The sequence below is a fragment of the Phyllostomus discolor genome, chromosome 3 (assembly GCF_004126475.2).
Source record: "Phyllostomus discolor isolate MPI-MPIP mPhyDis1 chromosome 3, mPhyDis1.pri.v3, whole genome shotgun sequence".
NCBI lineage: Eukaryota > Metazoa > Chordata > Mammalia > Chiroptera > Phyllostomidae > Phyllostomus > Phyllostomus discolor.
In genome coordinates this window covers 128042082-128061060 of record NC_040905.2, presented here as the reverse complement: position 1 = coordinate 128061060, position 18979 = coordinate 128042082, and the positions used below count along the sequence as shown (strand labels likewise).

Genomic DNA, 18979 nt, shown 5'->3' with positions numbered 1-18979 from the left:
ACATGAAGATTCAAATTGGAAACCGCCCCCTACCAACTTCCAAAAAAATGTCCTTGCTTACTATTTACAAGAGACTACATAAATCAGAACACAAAAAGGAAAAAAGTGGGACAGGAATTGTAAAAGAGGTTTGTAGCAAACGTAAATGAAGAGAGAGCCAGTGCAGCAAAATTTCATTATATGCAAAAGAAGCTCAAGGAAAAAACATAGGGACTTGGAAACATAACAAAATGGCACAGCCTCACATCATATGTATTTAAGGGCATACACAGAAATTTAAAAAACTGAAAACTGAGAAAATGAGTGTGTGATCTGTGTGCATAAAAACCGACATTTTTATTTTTATTTTCTAATATATTTTATTGATTATGCTATTACAGTTGTCCCATTTCCCCCTTCATTCCCCTCCTCCCTGCACACCCTTCCCCACCCACATTCCCCCCCTTTAGTTCATGTCCATGTGTCATAAGTTCTTTAGCTTCTACATTTCCCATACTATTCTTACCCTCCCCCTATTTTCTACCTACCATCTATGCTACTTATTCTCTGTACCTTTTCCCCCTCTCTCCCCTTCCCACTCCCTTGTTGCTAACCCTCCATGTTATCTCCATTTCTGTGGCTCTGTTCCTGTTCTAGTTGTTTGCTTAGTTTGTTTTTGTTTTAGGTGTGGTTGTTAATAATTGTGAGTTTGATGTCTTTTTTTTCTGTTCCTTTTTATCATAAGTCCCTTTAACATTTCACGTAATAAGGGCTTGGTGTTGATGAATTCCTTCAACTTGACCTTATCTGAGAAGCACTTTATCTGTCCTTCCATTCTAAATGAAAGCTTTGTTGGATAGAGCAATCTGGGATGTAAGTCCTTGCCTTTCATGACTTGAAATACTTCTTTTCATCCCCTTCTTGCCTGTAAGGTCTCTTTTGAGAAATCAGCTGGCATTCTGATGGGAACTCCTTTGTAGGTAACTGTCCCCTTATCTCTTGCTGCTTCTAGGATTCTCTCCTTCATTTTTACCTTGGCTAATGTAATTATGATGTGCCTTGGTGTGTTCCTCCTTGGGTCCAACCTCTTTGGGACTCTCTGAGCTTCCCGGACTTCCTGGAAGTCTATTTCCTTTGCCAGATTGGGGAAGTTCTCCTTTATTATTTGTCCAAATAAGTTTTCCACTTGTTGCTCTTCCTCTTCTTCTTCTGGTACCCCTATAATTTGGATGTTAGAATGTTTCAAGGTGTTCTGGAGGTTCCTAAGCCTCTCCTCATTTTTTTGAATTCTTGTTTCTTCATTCTTTTCTGTTTGATTGTTTCTTTCTTCCTTCTGGTCCCTTCCATTGATTTGAAACCCAGTTTTCTTTTCATCACTATTGGTTCCGTGTGCGTTTTTCTTCATTTCACTTATTGTAGCCTTCATCTGTTCATCTAATTTGCAACCAAAATCAACCAATTCTATGAGCATCCTTGATCATCAGTGCTTTAAACTGTGCATCTGATAGGCTGGCTATCTCTTGGTCACTTAAAAGCATTGGCTGCGGCGATTTGATTTGTTCTGTTTGAGCCATTTTTTTTTTGTCTGGTCACGCCTGTTAACGTATTGAGGGGTGGTGCCTTAGGTGTTCACCAGGGTGGGGCACCCCAATTGCTGGGTTGTGATGCTATATGTGGGTGCAGGGTCAGAGAGGGAACAATGGCGCTTGCTCCATGCTCTCTCAGACTTCAGTCCCCTTCTGCCGCTTCCCACAAGCAGACTGGGGCCTTCTGGTGCTGGCTCCTGGGCAGGTGGGCTTGTGTACGTTCTAGGACCCTGTGGGTCTCCACAAGGAACTCTCCTGTGAGGCTGGGAGATTCTCCAGGCACCTCAACCCCGACAGGTGTTTTCAATCAGTGCTTTTAGGCTTTATTTCCTGGCGCTGGGTCCCTGGGTTGTACAGTCTGTGTTGCTGCCCGTTTTTGCCTGGTTTATCTATACATAAATGTGTAGCTGTGGACAGCCAGCTGCCTTGCGCACCTCACTGGGTCTGCTCATTGCCTCCCACACTCAGGGTCTGCACTGGGTCCCTCAGCTGCCCCTGCACATCTGGGGTCCACGAACTGCCACTGCTCCCTGGGCGTGCGTCTGCCAGCCACTGCTTTTTCCTGCTGGGACCCCTCGACCCCCCTCCGTAGGCCTCCACCCCTCTTACTGGTCTGGATGAATGGTTGTCAGACTTCTGTACAGTTCATTTCTCTGTGTTCTGGTTGCTTTTTTGTTTCTAAGTTTTTGTTGTCCTTAGTTTTGGTTGTGTGAGGAGGCACAGTGTGTCTACCTATGCCTCCATCTTGGCTGGAAGTCAAAACACATTTTTAATAACACACTTAACATATGTGATCTGTTGTATGAATCAAAATGCATGTGGCCCCCACCATAAAACACTTTGTTGAAACAACAGGACATAGTCACAAATACTGACCATATCTAATTGGTCACAAAGAAAACCTTAACAAATTATCAAAAGTAAAACATATCCCAAATTCACTGATAATAATGCAACAAAAAATTCAGAAAAAATAAAAGCTTATGTGCCTGTGGCTGGAGGTAGAAGAGAAAGATGTAGTCAAAATGGTGTTCAGAGGAAACTTTATAATTTGAAATGCATTTGCTTGAACATTTAAAATGACTAATAAAAATTACTTTTTCAAGACATTAGTGTGACATAATGATCACCTGACCTAAAACTTACATACAATGAAACACAGGAATCCTAAGTATTCTGTGAATAATATGCACTGGCAATTCTACCCCTGTGCTTTTCATTGTATCTAAGTTAACTCAAAAAGAAACAAGAATGTACAGATATTGAACTCTTGTTAATGATTTCCATGCTGAAAAATTTCAGGATGAGTGTACAAAAATCTGCAACTTGTGAGATCAATAATAAAAAAAAAGACAGACTGATGGGTGGAGATTGATGGAAAGCAAAGCGACAGAAGTAGCACCACGTAGTTAATGTAAACGGTAGCGTCTACTTGGCAGGGAAATTTTTTCTACTTTTCTATGTTTGAAATTTTTCATAGTAAGTGTTAGGAAAAAAGGCTATCTTAAAGCGTGAAGAAAGTGGTTCTTGACAATTCGATTAAATATTAATTTTCCCAAATTTATCTAAAAAGTCATTACAATTCCAATAAAAATACTCTCAGAATATTTCAAGAAAACTACGGTGTTCTTTAAAAAAACACATAAGAACCCACATAATTATTGACAAATGATAGAAAGTTTAAATTGCTGTGTTATCAAGAAGATATATAATTTTTGAAAATCATTAAGAAACAATGTGCCATAGCTGGCGTAGCTCAGTGGATTGAGTGCGGGCTGTGAACCAAAGTGTCGCAGGTTTGATTCCCAGTCAGGGCACATGCCTGGGTTGCAGGCCACGGCCCCCAGCAACCGCACACTGATGTTTCTCTCTCTCTCTCTCTCTTTCTCCCTCCCTTCCCTCTCTAAAAATAAATAAATAAAATCTTAAAAAAAAAAGAAACAATGTAAGGGCAGTGGGCAAGGACTATGAGGAGACAGTTGGCAAAGAGAAACTGTAAGTGCCAGGAAACGTCTCTGTCCAGCAAGCCTCACAGGTGATGGGGAAGGGGGACCAAGGTGGTCATAAAGTTCTCCTCCTTCAGAGTAGCAAAGTGAATAGATTTAGGGATCATTTTGCAGACAAAGAGAAATGGACAGGGAAGCCTCGCCCATGTGTGCCCCTCCATGCTCTAGTCCTCAGAATCCCCCTCGAGAAACTCCGTCCAACAGTCCTGGGTCACAGACAGGGAGGCCCTGGAGGGCACGGAAGCCATGGAAATGCCTGACGCTGCAGAAAGAAGCACTCACTCTGCGGGTGGAGAGAAAGAAAGAATCCTTGGGGAATTTTAAATGTTCTGAGACTGTTAAACATGTCAAACATAATTATCATTTATGTAAAAAAAAAGTAAAAGTGAGATGCTATAGCTCTCAAAGCTAAGAAAGGCCCAGTGCTGGTCCACCCACATGACAATGTAGGACCCTGGGGCACACAACTGCCTGAATTCTTTGCACAAACATATTGATTTATAACTCATAATTAAAAATTATCTTTGCACAAATATATTGATTTAACCCATAATTAAAAATGAGAAAAAAATATATTAAAATATTGTTAAAGTTTTATATAAAATTTCAAAATGTAAATATACTTGATATTTATATATTAAATTATATTATAGTTATATATAAATTATATTTATATACTCTAACATATTGTATGTTTGTTATATATTTATGTAAAGTATATAAATTATCACATAAATAAATTACATGACAGAAAAAAAAATAATTCATTTGAAGTGACTCATTCCTTTTTTAAAGCATCATAGATGTTCCCTTTACACAACTTCTTCATTCCTCATTACACTCAAGAATGATCGCTTAAGGAGAAATGCTGCAGCACATTTGCTGAACACAGAACATTCCCCAAAAGCTTCCTTGTGCAAAAAGCATCTGCTGTATGCTCAGAGGGTCAGCCCTGCCCCATGCCATGCCCCAGTGGTCAGTGTATATGAGGAACCAAGGGGACAGGGATGTGCAAACAGTACTCAGCTTACCAACACAGCACCCGTGTCTTTTAGAACACTGTAAGTGAAGTTTTGGTTCTCTGATGTCTGGGCAGGAAATGAGGAATCCAACCATGCCTGCAACCTCAAACACAGGTGCTGCAGAGTAATTCTCAGGCACACAATGAGAACAAATCAGGTCCAGTGGGGAATATTCCCACGATGGATGGGCATGCTGGAAAGACTGGACTGGAAATAGGCCTGAGTTCATGGCTCAATGAAGACCCTGAGCTGGGTTTGGAGCCTCAGCTTCCTCATGGCTGATGTGGGTATAAGAATCTGCCTATGGCTGTGGGTGGTGCCGGGACTTCAAGGGGAACTGCTTCCCTGGCTCTAAATGTGCTTGGATACCAAGTCCAGGTATCCCTGGCAAACTGGTCCATATGCTAATACTTCTTCCAGGTACCTGCCCGGAAGGTCACAATACATAAAAGGTACTAGCAATGTCTGTTTTCATGACAATTTTCCTAACACTGACTGGAAAATATAAGTTTTCCAGTACACAACAAACATACTGCCATCCTGGTGTGAAGTCCAGCAAACTTCCAGCAAATTCGGCAAAGATGTTGTGTGCTAGATTTAAAACCTGGATTTTTACGTAATGGAAACCCTCAGAGAATGAGAAAATGGTTTGAGGAAAACAGGTACTTACTGAAAATTATGATTTGGGCTGTGTGTTGGACCTAAAAAGAAAAAAAAAGTACATGTTATTAATATTTCAGATTTGGAACCAAACTCTTTTCCAATCAAGCCCATGGTGAAGGCAGCCACAGCCCAGGGTGCCCCTTCATGGTAAGCTGTCCTTGGCCGGCTCTGCCCCCACCCAGGATGCTGTGCCAGGGACAGGGAAACCGCAAAACATGGAGGGGCACTCTGTTGAGGCAAAATCATTTGGACATATTATTGGGAGTTTTTCTCTTTCTCTTTCATCTAACCTTGATTCATAAGATATACTTTACTAATCAGTGATGAAGTGGCATGAGGTTTGTGTGACAAGCTGGAGCATCGCAGGGACCTTCTCACAACTGGGATGAAAAGGGGACACATTCCTTCCAGCCATTTAACAAGCTCAAGAGTACAGAACTGTCATCATGCTGGCTGTCCACCCCTCCTCTCAGCTGGGCCAGGTATCAGTGGGGTAGGTAGGTATTTGGGCCTGTGCGGGCCCCTCAGGCTGTGTGTGGCAAGGTGAACTTGTAACATATGCCCTGCCCGCTAAATCTCAGAGCTCACCTTTGTGCTGATTTTATGTTCTGTATCCAATGTGTCCATCTGTGCCCCTCTTCTTACTAGCTGAATGGGAAGCAGGGTAAACTGGGCCCCGTGCCCAAGGGGAAGGCTCTGGGTAACGGTTTTATTCATTTCTTCTCTGCTGGTGTGTGTGTGTGTACAATTTCAAACTGCAAGTTAATCTCCTGCAATGGCTGTGACACTCCCTAGCTGCAAATGGACAGGCCCAGACCACCCTCACTCACCAAGCCGCACAAACAGGACACCAGTGGCAGTTATGGTTTTCATCCCATTGGTGGCCACACACTGGTAGTAGCCGGTGTCTGTTGTGTCTAGGTCCTGGATGCGTAGCCGAGAGCCATATTCTGTCTTCCGGATGATGACACGCCTCGGCTCCTGCACGACTGGGGCATCGTTTTTCAGCCACCGCACACTGGGGGGTGGGTTGCCAGCCACCTTGCAGTGCAGAATGGCAGTCTGACCTTGGACTATGGTGATATTGTTCACTGGCTCCAGAAAGTTAAGAAAGTAACCTGAAAAGGAGAGTGTCACATAAGAGCAAACTTCAGCAGGGGCTGGTGGGAAGGGCTTCCTGGGAGCTGCTGGGGAAGGCTTTAATTTCACATATACTGTCCAGTCCCATTATCAGCAGAACTTTGTTCTAGAATGTTGCAATACTGAATTAGGGAATACAGAACCACTGCTGTAACTGAGCCTGTAGTCAGAGTATTTTCATCAAATGAGTTATACCTAACCTTGTTTTATGTGTGTTTTTGTGTAAAGACACCTTATTTATTATGTATTGTTGAGGCACTGACATCATGATCACAGCCGACAGTGTTGGAGCTCCTGCCTGAAGGGTGCATATCCAGCTCACATGTTTTCTCCATAAGATATGTGGAGCCAGTCTCAGCCTTCTGTACTTAGGGACACCAGACACACTTCGGCACCAGTATCGGGCATTTAAAAATATTTTTAAAGATATTACTTATTTTAGAGAGGGGGCAAGGGAAGGAAAAAGGAAGGGAGAGAAACATCAATGTGTGGTTGCCTCTCAAGAACCCCCTACTGGCGACCTGCTCCACAGCCCAAACATGTGCCCTGACTGGGAATTGAACCGATGACCCTTTGGTTTACAGACAGGCGCTCAATCCACTGAGCCATACCAGCCAGGGTGTATCAGGCATTTTAACCAGTGAAATCACCAACAAAATGTGAAACCATGGGACTACCAACCATGGAAAGAACACTTGTTCCTGGTGTGAGCTGAAACAAGGCAGGCAGAGTGTTACCTCCCTCATGCTCAGCTGGGGGTGCATGCAGCTGTAAATCCACATTCCCTAATCTGAGTATGTCTGTAAGTGAACCACAAATGTGAGTGAGGGCGGATGTGTGGTTACAAATAGTTTAGGCAGTAGGCAAACTCACCAACAGGAAATCAACAAATAACGAGGACTGACTATACTTCGTTTTCAAGCTCTAAATCTAACCTAATCTCACTAATTTATGATGTAAATTCACGCTTATAAAATCCATCCTCCCTCTTGCCCCACGACAAAGATGTCCCAAAACACAAGTTAATCACTAGCCTAACCAAAACAAGAATGACAAGGCTAAGTGGTGCTGATGTCCCACTGCATCTGGGTCAGATGCAGAAAGGAGCTGCCCCGGGCTCACTCTCTACAGGGAAAGACCCAGAATACAGAGGGAGCAGGGCTAGAAACGCTGCTCTGGGCTCAGCTGCAACCCATGCCAAGGGAACAAGAGGAAGTGAGGTGGACAGTGAGGAGAGAGGTGTGTGTGTAGCATATGTGTGTGCATGTGTGTTTGCAGTGTAGATCGGGGCAGGAGGTCACTCTCTCAAGATAAACACGCATGCTAAAATTCAATAACACATAAAAAACAGTCTAGACAGACAAGACAGTCAATCATCAGGAGGTGAACTCGCTTCTGAATTCAAAACTGAGATAGCACAATCTGAATATTAGTATAAAATATACTTGTGTTCTGAATCTTCTGCCTTGATTTCTAGTTGGTCCCTAATTCTTTTTTAAAAAATAAAGTTGAAAGACTGAAAGATGGCCTATCTCTGTTATTACTGATTTAACTGGATAGAAAATTACAGGATTTCGAGTAGACCCCCAGGGTACGTTTCACAGGATGGGTGAGGCCCCCCCCACAGTGGGTGGTTGGTTGGTGGTAGCTGAGGGGGTGGGATGCTGTGGGTTTCATGATAAAGGGGCAGTTTTCCTTCATAAGAAGATTGGATAGATATCTATCTGGAGAGGTGTTACTAATTCACGCTGATTATTTATGATTATTGTATTTAATAAATATCATTAGGGTCTATCTTGATTCCTTCCAGACCAACCCTTTTCTCAATGCACTGAACTAAGATGTGAAAGAGAATTCTTATGGATGACACAAAGCTGGAAGGTAACTGAAATGTCAATGACAACCCCCTGAAAAGATGTTCTAAATCAAGTCTAGTGGCATTCTGGATGAATGCTCTTCATTAACTCAACTGCACCAGCTCAGCTGGGGAAGACCTGTGTGCCTGAGGTTCCTGCACTAGACCCTGCACGCCTGAACATAACACCAACTCTGACTTTACAGTTTCGAGCAGTTACTCTGACAGAATATGGCAAACACATTGTCGCACTGTGTTCTGGTCAGAGCCCACCTTAATCAGGGTTTCATATGAAGTACTTTCAAGTTGCTTAATATTCAAATGCTTCATTAAGGTCTTCATAACACTAAAAGCACACTAAGGAATATAGAATAGTCAGCAAATTGTAATTTAAAATAGAAAATAACATATTAAAGTCACAACAATCTCTTCCTCTTGGCATTAAGTTTAACTGTAATTCTCATCTGTATGCATGACAAACCATGGCTTCCCAGCAGACAAGTGCAATGCTTCGGGTACAGGGAGGATGTGAGGGACTGTGTCTCCAAGCCGACCAGCAAAATCTAAAAGGAGTTCTGAGGGGTTCTGAGGGCCGGGACACTGAAGTCTCTGTTAACTGTCATCTCATCGATTGTAGGGGCTGGTTCCAGAGTTATCCTGCCATCACCTCCCTCCATTTTCAGGACATCTGCACACATCAACTTGGGACATCTCCACTGGTCAGTTAAATATCTTGAGAAGTACAGAAGGTTCTTCTTCTTCAACACAGAAGAGACATTTGTCGAGGAAGAAAGAATGGGAGTGCTCAGAGAAGAAAGTTAAGGATCTGTACCACTTAGAAGGGAACGTGAGGGGAAACCGGGACTGTCCAATTATAGTAAATAGACCCTCAGTATCTACTCCTTTGCGAGAATACATTTTTTTTCCCCTCAGAAGCATATGGAAACATGGACTTCTCCTTCAATGTTCCATTCATTCCCTTTAACAGCTTCCTCTACACCCCTGATTGACAAGTTGGCAACTGTTAAGCCTGAGGCTTTCAGTGTCCCCAGGAAGGCTCCTTTTTGAGAGGTAAAGACAGGGAGGATTTGTTCCTGCCTGCCCTGCCCTCTGTTTGGGCACGGAGCCTGGGGTCAACCCTGCTCAACATTGTGAGCCCTGCTCTGAAGGGCTGAGGAGAAAGAAGCTGTAGTTCCAGTGAACCCAAACCCTCTAAGAATGAACTTAAAGCAGAACAGACAACACTGAGAAGAGGCATCACTAGAGGGGACCGCCAGGACTGGAAAGCAGTCCTCAATGGCCAACACCATCCCTGGGGGTGGCTCTGGGTGCAATGACATAGAGAAGGCCACCCCCATTCCAATGCGGGCCTTGAGTCAACCTCCTTCATGTTCTACTGGAGGCTCAGAGAGACCAAAACCATAGGTCAGTATGGTAACTTCATAAATTCACTGCTTCTGCCCTAGCTAGGTCAATAAAACTGAGACTTTAGGAAGAAAGCAAGTAGAGAGATGATAAAGACAAGTTAACTTATATCCACAGTATCCTGCTTCTGGAAAGTTCCCTTTCTCCACTGGAAAGGAGGGTTCTTTGCTCTTTCTAAAACACATCCAGCTGGTCCCTCATCACAGAGTCTGCTGAGAACACCTTGTCTTGGAGCTTCCCTATTTCTCAAGGGGCAAGCCTCTGCCGAAAGGTCACCTTCGCAGAAGGTGTTCCTCCGGGCTGCCCCACCTTAAACAATCTCCATGTGTTTCTAACCCTGCTCCCACCCCACTGAGCTTGGCCTGTTACTGTGGCAAAGTCATACTCGTTCAATTATGGTGACTGAAATATATTTAGAAATCAAGAATAACAAATGTTACCTTTTGGGGCTAGTTTCTCACATTCACGTTAGAATTATTCTAAGTTCCACTTAAAAATTGGACTGTTGGGGGGGGGGGGGTCCTAAGATGGAGGCTTTACTCTAGGCAGCGTTTTTCTTGGCTTCTGTGAAGAGGAGAGAAACTCGCGGACTGGTGGAGAAACAGAGCAAGTGGACTAGGTTACCGAATCACTTTTGAAAGCAGGACATCAAAAATTATTGTGCTCACTGGAAAACCAGACGGTAAGGAGTCTGCTACAGGACAAAAGGGACCTAGGGATCAGCGAGGGGTCTAGGGGTGTGCAGACCCCAGGTCCACCCGGGGTGCTCTGGGGTCTGCCCCAGGGCGCCCAGGAGAGAGAAGTAGCTGCTCCCTCCCCGGAATACTGGGGGTGAGCAACTCCAGGGGAGAACGTTGCTAAAAGGAACAGATTGGACAGTTGGACTGGAAAAAAATAGCCCAGGGACGGTGAACACCCGCCCAGAGGCCTGGGAGGAGTGAGGGACACTATCTGACAGGGCCCGGGGCAGCCTGGACGGGCGATGTAACCCTAGCCCGGTGGAAGTGCAGATCGGTGGAGAGCTCAGAGCCGGGCCCGGGTCCCCTCCGCTCGTGCCCCATAGGGAGGCCTGAATCTCGTGCTGCGATCTTGAGAGGGTTGTGGCACTTGGTGCGTTTCTACAGTAGTGGCAGAAATTTCCAGCCACCCCGACCTGGGGAACAGGGAAAGGAGCCCACACCCAGGCACAGTGCGGTTCGGAGGGGGGAACACGGAGCTGGAAACGGCTTGGCGCGAGCCCCGACAGGATGACTGACTCTCGCACTTTGATGCCGGAAGGGACGCAGCGAGGCACTTAGGGCGATCCTAGACCCCAATTTCAAAAGTTTGGGGGAGGGGCGTGCCCTTTTACGATCCCCAGGGAGGGCACACTGAATCCAAAAACGTTGCGGGTGCCTCCTGGGATCATAGAGCTGGAAACCTACAGGACCTCGGAGTACGGAAGAACGGGGAAGTGAGATCCAGAGAGCCGGTGTGTGCGGGAGCGCCCAGGCTTCCTGACAAACCAGCTGAGGTCTGGCTGGGAGAGAGAGAAGGATTTCAAAGGTCCCTCAGCCAGCTGAAGCCAGCAAGATCAGAAAAACTGGTCTGGCCAGTTAGAAACCAACAAGAGGTTTTTTGTTTTTGTTTTTGTTTGTTTGTCTTTTTTTTTTTTTGGCTTTGTTAGGTTTCTCTGGCTGTTGTTGGTTGATTGATTTTATCTTGTGTTTTAAGTGACGGTTTATTTTTCAATTCCTATTATTTTTATCTTGCAATCCCTTATGTTTCTCTTCCATTCACCCTAATATTATTCTTTCCACTCCAAATTTATCTCTCCTGCACTACATCTTCTCCTTTTCTTTCCTTTTTTTTTTTAATCTTGCAAGTTACTGTAAACTTGTATTATCTTTTTCTCAATCTTCCAACACTTTTTATTTTAATAATATTTTGGTATTCTTTTTCTTTCTGTATAATCTTCTTTGCTTGGCTGGTTACACTGTCATTTGATAGGTTCCCCCTGGTATCTCAGTCACAAGGTGTTGAGAAGTTACTGTCCTTCATCTGTGTTCCATTAATACACCTCTCAAGGTTCTATACTCTTTATTCTTGTTATCTAGACCTCATCGATTCTGCCACAAGACTGTCACTTTACTATTACTGCTAGTAAGACCTAGTCTATACAATTGTAAATGCTTCTCAATACCCCTACCTGATCTCAGCCAGCTTTGCAATTTTCTGAACTATAATATTGAGGGGTTTGTCTCTATTATTTTACTCACTACTCCTACATACTAATCTTTAGTCCAATCCTACCTTAGAATCAGACCTCCAACAGCCTCACAGCTTTCTAGATCCAACTAACAATCCTCTCGTTCCCAATAAGAGTCTTACCTTCTTTCTATCCTTCCTAAAACGTGGATAGTGGGGTGGAGGATCACGGTTAACAATATAAGGAGCCAAAGGATAACCCTTCTCTTCTCTACTGGCTGCTAAAGTAAGTATCATAGTATACTGTCTTGCTGTTTTGAACCATTTTGCCTTACTCCTCCAACTGATCACAAAAAAGAGTAAGGGGAAGCTGTGAGCACCAGCATACACGAAGGAGATTGCACCATGGAATCTCACAAATATTCTACCACAGAAGTTCACACCATAATTACAGGGAATTAGAACAGATCAAATTAACAAACAAGAAGTAAAAAGAAGAAACCCACGAACAATGAGAAAACAAAGAAACAACCCCCAATTAAAGGGAAACGAGGAAGCCTCAGGAAAAATGCTAAATGAAATAGAGGCAACTCAACTATGAGATAGTGAGTTCAAAACAATGATTATCAGGAAGTTCAATGAACTCACAATGAGCTTTCAGAAATTAGAGGGAAACTACATCAATCTCACTGCAAACTATATAAACATGAAAAAGGAAATAGAAACCCTCAGCAAAGGTCAAGAGAAAATGAAGAATACAATTTCTGAACTGAAGAACACAGTAGAAGGAATGAAAAGCAGGGTTGATGAAGCAGAAGATCGGATTAGCGAGGTGGAGCACAAAGTAGAAAACAGCATCCAAAAAGAGCAAGAAAAGGAAAAGAGGCTCAGAAAGAATGAACAGGGATTAAGAGAAATGCAAGACAATATGAAACGTAATAATATCCATATCATAGGCATACCAGAAGGAGAGGAAGAAAAGCAAGGGATCAAAAACCTAGTTGAACAAGTAATGAAGGAGAACTTCCCTAATTTGATGAGGGAAAAAGTCACACAAATCCAGGAAACACAGAGAGTCCCAATCAAGAGGAACCCAAAGAGACCCACCCCAAGGCACATCATAATTAAAATGACAAAATTTCAAGACAAAGAGAGAACCTTAAAGGCAGCAGGGGAGAAAAAGGAAGTAACACACAAGGGAGCCCCAATAAGGCTAACAGCTGACTTCTCAATGGAAACACTTCAAGCCAGAAGAGAATGGCAAGAAATACTCCAGGTAATGAGAACCAGAGGGCTGCAACCAAAGCTACTATATACAGCAAGGCTCTCGATCAATATAGAAGGCCAAATAAGAAGCTTCACAGACAAAAGAAGTCTAAAAGAATACACCTCGACCAAACCAGCTCTGCAAGAGATTCTAAAAGGACTGCTTTAAGGAGGGGAGGGAAAAGAGAGAGAGAAAGACGAACACACGTACATAAAAGACAATGGATAACTACCTATCAATAATAACCTTAAACATAAATGGATTAAATGCGCCAATCAAAAGACATAGAATAGCTGAATGGATAAGAAAAAATGACCCACACATATGCTGCCTACAAGAGACCCACCTCAGGATAAAAGACCTACACAGGCTGAAAGTGAAGGGCTGGAAACAAATCTTCCAAGCAAATGGACAGGAAAAAAAAGCCGGGACAGCAATACTCATATCAGACAAAATAGACTTCCAAAAAAGGTCCATAAAGAGAGACCCAGAAGGTCACTTCATAATACTCAAGGGAAGAATCCATCAAGAAGACATAAATATTGTAAATATATATGCACCCAACATAGGAGCACCCAAATACATAAAGAAAATCTTAGAGGACTTCAAGAAAGATATGGACAGCAACACAATTATAGTGGGAGATTTTAACACCCCACTATCAAAAATGGACAGATCTTCTAAACAAAATATCAACAAAGATATTGTGGCATTGAACAATACCCTTGAGGAAATGGACTTTACTGATATATACAGAGCCCTCCATCCAAAAGAAGCTAAATATACATTCTTTTCAAATGTACATGGAACATTCTCAAAGATAGACCACATGATAGGACACAAAACAAGCCTCAAGAATTTCAAGAAAACTGAAATCATACCAAGCATTTTCTCAGACCACAAGGGTCTGAAGCTAGAAACAAACCCGAAGGAAAAAAACCCAAAACACTCAAAATCATGGAAATTAAATAGCATGCTATTAAACAATGATTGGGTCAAGAATGATATTAGGGAAGGAATCAAAAGGTCTCTGGAAACAAATGAAAACGAACTCACAACAACCCCAAACTTATGGGACACAGCCAAGGCAGTCCTGAGGGGGAAGTTCATAGCGATACAGGCCCACCTAAAAAGGTTAGAAACATTCCAAACAAACAACCTAACCCTATGTCTACAAGAACTCGAGGAACAACAACAAAGGCAGCCCAGAGCAAGCAGAAGGAAGGAAATAACCAAGATAGGAGCAGAATTAAATGACATAGAGACTAAAAGCACAATTCTAAGGATCAATAAATCCAAGAGCTGGTTCTTTGAAAAGATAAACAAAATTGACAAGCCTTTAAGCAGACTCATCAAGAAAAAAAGAGAGAAGACCCAAATAAACACAATCAGAAATGAAAGAGGAGAGATTACAACAGATACCACAGAAATACAAAGGATTGTGAGAAATTACTACAAAGAACTGTATGCCAAGAAATTTGAAAACCTAGGTGAAATGGACAACTTTCTAGAAAACTATAATCTTCCAAAACTCAATGAAAAAGAAGCAGAAAGCCTGAACAGACCAATAACAACAAAAGAAATTGAAGCAGTAACCAAAAAACTCCCAACACACAAAAGCCCGGGACCAGATGGTTTCACAGAAGAATTCTACAAAGCATTTAAGGAAGAGCTAACCCCTATCCTTCACAGACTATTCCAAAAAATCCAAAAAGATGGGAGTCTCCCAAACTCTTTTTATGAGGCCAACATCATCCTAATTCCAAAACCAGATAAAGACACAACAAAGAAAGAAAACTTCAAGCCAATATCACTGATGAACATTGACGCTAAAATCCTCAACAAAATACTGGCAAACCGCATCCAACAGTACATTAAGAAGATCATACACCATGACCAAGTGGGATTCATCCCAGGGATGCAAGGATGGTGCAATATTCGCAAGTCAGTAAATGTAATACATCACATAAACAAACTCAAAGACAAAAACCACATGATCATATCAATTGATGCAAAAAAGCATTTGACAAGGTACAGCACTCACTCATGATAAAAACACTCAGCAAAGTCGGAATAGAGGGAGCATTCCTCAACATAATAAAGGCCATATATGAGAGTCCTACAGCCAGCATCATACTCAATGGGCAAAAATTAAAATCTTTTCCACTAAGATCAGGAACAAGGCAAGGCTGTCCACTTTCACCACTTCTGTTCAATAGAGTACTGGAAGGTTTAGCCACAGCAATCAGACAAGAAAAAGAAATAAAAGGCATTCAAATCGGCAAGGAGGAAAAGAAACTGTCACTGTTGGCAGATGACATGATAGTATACATAGAAAATCCTATAGACTCTACCAAAAAACTGCTTGACCTAATAAATGAATTTGGCAAAACAGCGGGATACAAAGTCAATATCCAGAAATCAAAGGCATTTCTGTATACCAACAATGAAACAGCAGAAGCAGAGATCAAGGAAAAAGTCCCATTCGAAGTAGCAAAAAGACAAATAAAATATCTAGGAATAAACCTAACCAAAGAGGTAAAAGACCTGTATTCAGAAAACTACACAACACTGGAGAAAGAAATCAAGGAAGACACAAACAAATGGAAACATATACCGTGTTCGTGGACTGGAAGAATTAATATCATCAAAATGTCCATACTACCCAAAGCAATTTACACATTCAATGCAATTCCTATTAAAGTACCAATGGCATATTTCACAGACATAGAACAAACACTTCAAAAATTTATATGGAATTATAAATGACCCCGAATAGCTGCTGCAATTTTGAGAAAGAAGAGTAAAGTAGGAGGGATCACAATACCCGACACTAAACTATACTAAAAGGCCACTGTAATCAAAACAGCCTGGTACTGGCATAAAAACAGGCACATAGACCAATGGAACAAAACAGAGAGCCCAGAAATAAGCCCAAGTCTCTATGGTCAATTAATATTTGACAAAGGAACCAGCAACATTAAATGGGATAAAAATAGCCTCTTCAACAAATGGTGTTGGGAGAACTGGACAGCCACATGCAAAAAAATGAAACTTGAGCACCAACTTACACCATATACAAAAATAAATTCAAGGTGGATAAAAGACTTAAATATAAAACATGACACCATTACAGTCCTAGAGGAGAACATAGGTAGGAAAATCTCAGATATTTCACGAAGAAACTTTTTTACTGACGTGTCCCCTAGAGCAAGGGACATAAAGGAAAGAATAAACAAATGGGATCCCATCAAAATTAAAAGCTTCTGCACAGCCAAAGAAAACAGTATCCAAATTAAAACAGAACCAACTGTATGGGAAAACATATTGCTAATGATACCTCAGACAAGGGTTTAATCTCCAAAATATATGAAGAACTTACACGACTCCACTCTAAGAAGACAAGGAATCCAATGAAAAAGTGTGCAAAGGACTTGAACAGACACTTCTCCAAGGAGGACATACAGAAAATCCAAAGACACATGAAATGATGTTCAATATTGCTAGCTATCAGAGAGATGCAAATTAAAACCACAGTGAGATACCACTTCACACCAGTCAGAATGGCCATCATAAACAAAGCAACAAACAACAAGTGTTGGAGAGGATGTGGAGAAAAGGGGACCCTAGTGCACTGCTGGTGGGACTGCAGACTGGTACAACCACTATGGAAAGCAGCATGGAACTTCCTCAGAAAACTAAAAATGGATCTGCCTTTTGACCCAGCAATTTCACTGCTGGGACTCTATCCTAAGAATACTAAAACACCAATTCAAAAGAACCTATGCATCCCAATGTTCATAGCAGCACAATTTACAATAGCTAGATGCTGGAAGCAACCAAGATGCCCATCAGTAAATGAATGGATCAAAAAACTATGGTACATTTACACAATGGAATTCTATGCAGCAGAAAGAAAGAAGGAGCTCCTGCCCTTTGCAACAGCATGGACGGAACTGGAAAACATTATGCTTAGCGAAACAAGCCAGGCAGTGAAAGACAAATACCATATGATCTCACCTTTAACAGGAACCTAAATAACAAAACAAAGAAGCAAGCTCTACATAACCAAAGACACTGAAATAGAGGACAGGCTCACGGTGACTGGAGGGGAGAGAAGAGGAAATTTAAGGGGTCAATGGGAAGGGCTCACAGGAACAAACTTAAAGGGCACATGGTCATAAACTAAGGGGAGGGTGGTAATGGGAGGGAAGTGGGGAGGGTGGGAGGGGGGAATGGATTGGGATCAAAAAGGAGAAAACTGTATTTGAACAATGATTAAAATATAATAATAAAAAAAATTGGACTATTGCCCTGGCCAGTGTGATTCAGTTGTTTGGAGCATCAGTTCCATAAATCAGAAGGTCACGGGTTCAATTCCCAGTCAGAGCACATGCCTAGGCTGCGGGTTCAGTCTCCAGTCAGGGTGTGTATGAGAGGCAACTGATTGATGTTTCTCTCGCACATTAGTGTTTCTCTTCTTCTCTCTCTCCCACCCTCACCCTCTCTCTAAAATCAGTAAGCATGTCCTCAGGTGAGGACACAAAATTTGGGGTGTTGATGGAGAACTGCTTCTACAGATATTTGTATAAAACTGCCCTTTTGACAATACTGAGAAAACAAGGTCTATGTCTCTATTTCAGACCTTCTCATCTTTTCAAAAAAGCGTTGTCATTTTCTTTCCATACATCTTCACATTTATTTTTAGGTAGTTTTCTAGGTACTCTGTAATTTTCCTTACTAGTGAGTGAGCTGGTTTCATTTCTATTATTTCCATATAAGTGGTTTAAGGCTTACAGGAAAACAATTACATATCTATATATTGTACTAATTTATTCTTGCTGCTGTAACAAATTAGCACAAACTTAGTAACGCAAAGCAACACAAATTCATCTTATAGCTCTGGAGGTCAGACCTCCCAAATCAAGGTGTTGCAGGGCTGTGTGCCTTCTGGAGGCTCCAGGAAAGTCTCTTCCCATGGCTTCCTTAGCCCTGGAGGCCACCACCTGCCCTGGATCCTGGCGCTCTCCTTGCATCACTGCAATCTCTGCTTCTCACTGCACCTCCCACCAGTGACTCTGGTCCTCCTGCCTCCCCTTTAAAGACCCCTGCAAACACACAGAGTCCACCTTGATCATCCAGGATCATTTCCCATCTCAAATCCCTTAGCTTAATATGAGTTTCAAAGTCCCTGTGTCTGGGAAGCTTCCAGGGATTAGGACGTGTGCATCTTTGGGAGCCATTCATTGTCCAGTCCACCTGGTATACTTCCCTTTTATCTTGTCACTTTACTGAACTACCTTATTAGCTAAAATAGTTTGAGTCAATTGTCTTATACTCTCTATTTAGGTATCTTCTTCAATTAACAATAATATAGCCTTTTTACTTTCAAAAATCATACTACTCATATGTTCTTTTGTCGAAGTGTTTTTGTTCAACAATTCCTTTGATTTTTTTAATACTGAAATGTTGTCAACATACAGAAAAATACAAATATTAATAGTATCCATGTATATAACATCAAAATTTTATGCTAACATTTTGCCATATTTGACTTACACTTCAAAAAAAACCATTATGCAATGTAACTAAAGCCCACAGACCCATATTGCTCCCCCTCTCTTACAGAACTAGCATGCACAATTCCAAGACGTATCTGTATTACTCTACATTTTAAAATTTTTCCCTGAAAGAACATCTTGGCTAATTGTTTTATGTTTTTTCACTCAAAGTCAACTTGAATTTAATCACTTTTTAAAATTACTGTATAATATTCACTGTACAAATAAACCAGTTTCATTATGCTTTCTCCAATGGAGGGGCAGTAAGTTGTTTCCACGTTTTTGTTG

The 18979-nt window shown here is 42.0% G+C and overlaps 1 protein-coding gene across 1 annotated transcript in view; it reads right to left on the bottom strand.

The window, feature by feature from the left end:
• Positions 1-18979, bottom strand: part of ROR2 (receptor tyrosine kinase like orphan receptor 2) — a 207385-nt gene that overhangs the window by 24618 nt on the left and 163788 nt on the right. The window contains exons 3-4 of the mRNA XM_028531459.2: positions 6087-6374; positions 5264-5294 (exon numbers count right to left, since the gene is read on the bottom strand). Coding sequence (XP_028387260.2) covers positions 5264-5294; positions 6087-6374 — 319 coding nt within the window. The remainder of the gene's footprint in view (positions 1-5263; positions 5295-6086; positions 6375-18979) is intronic.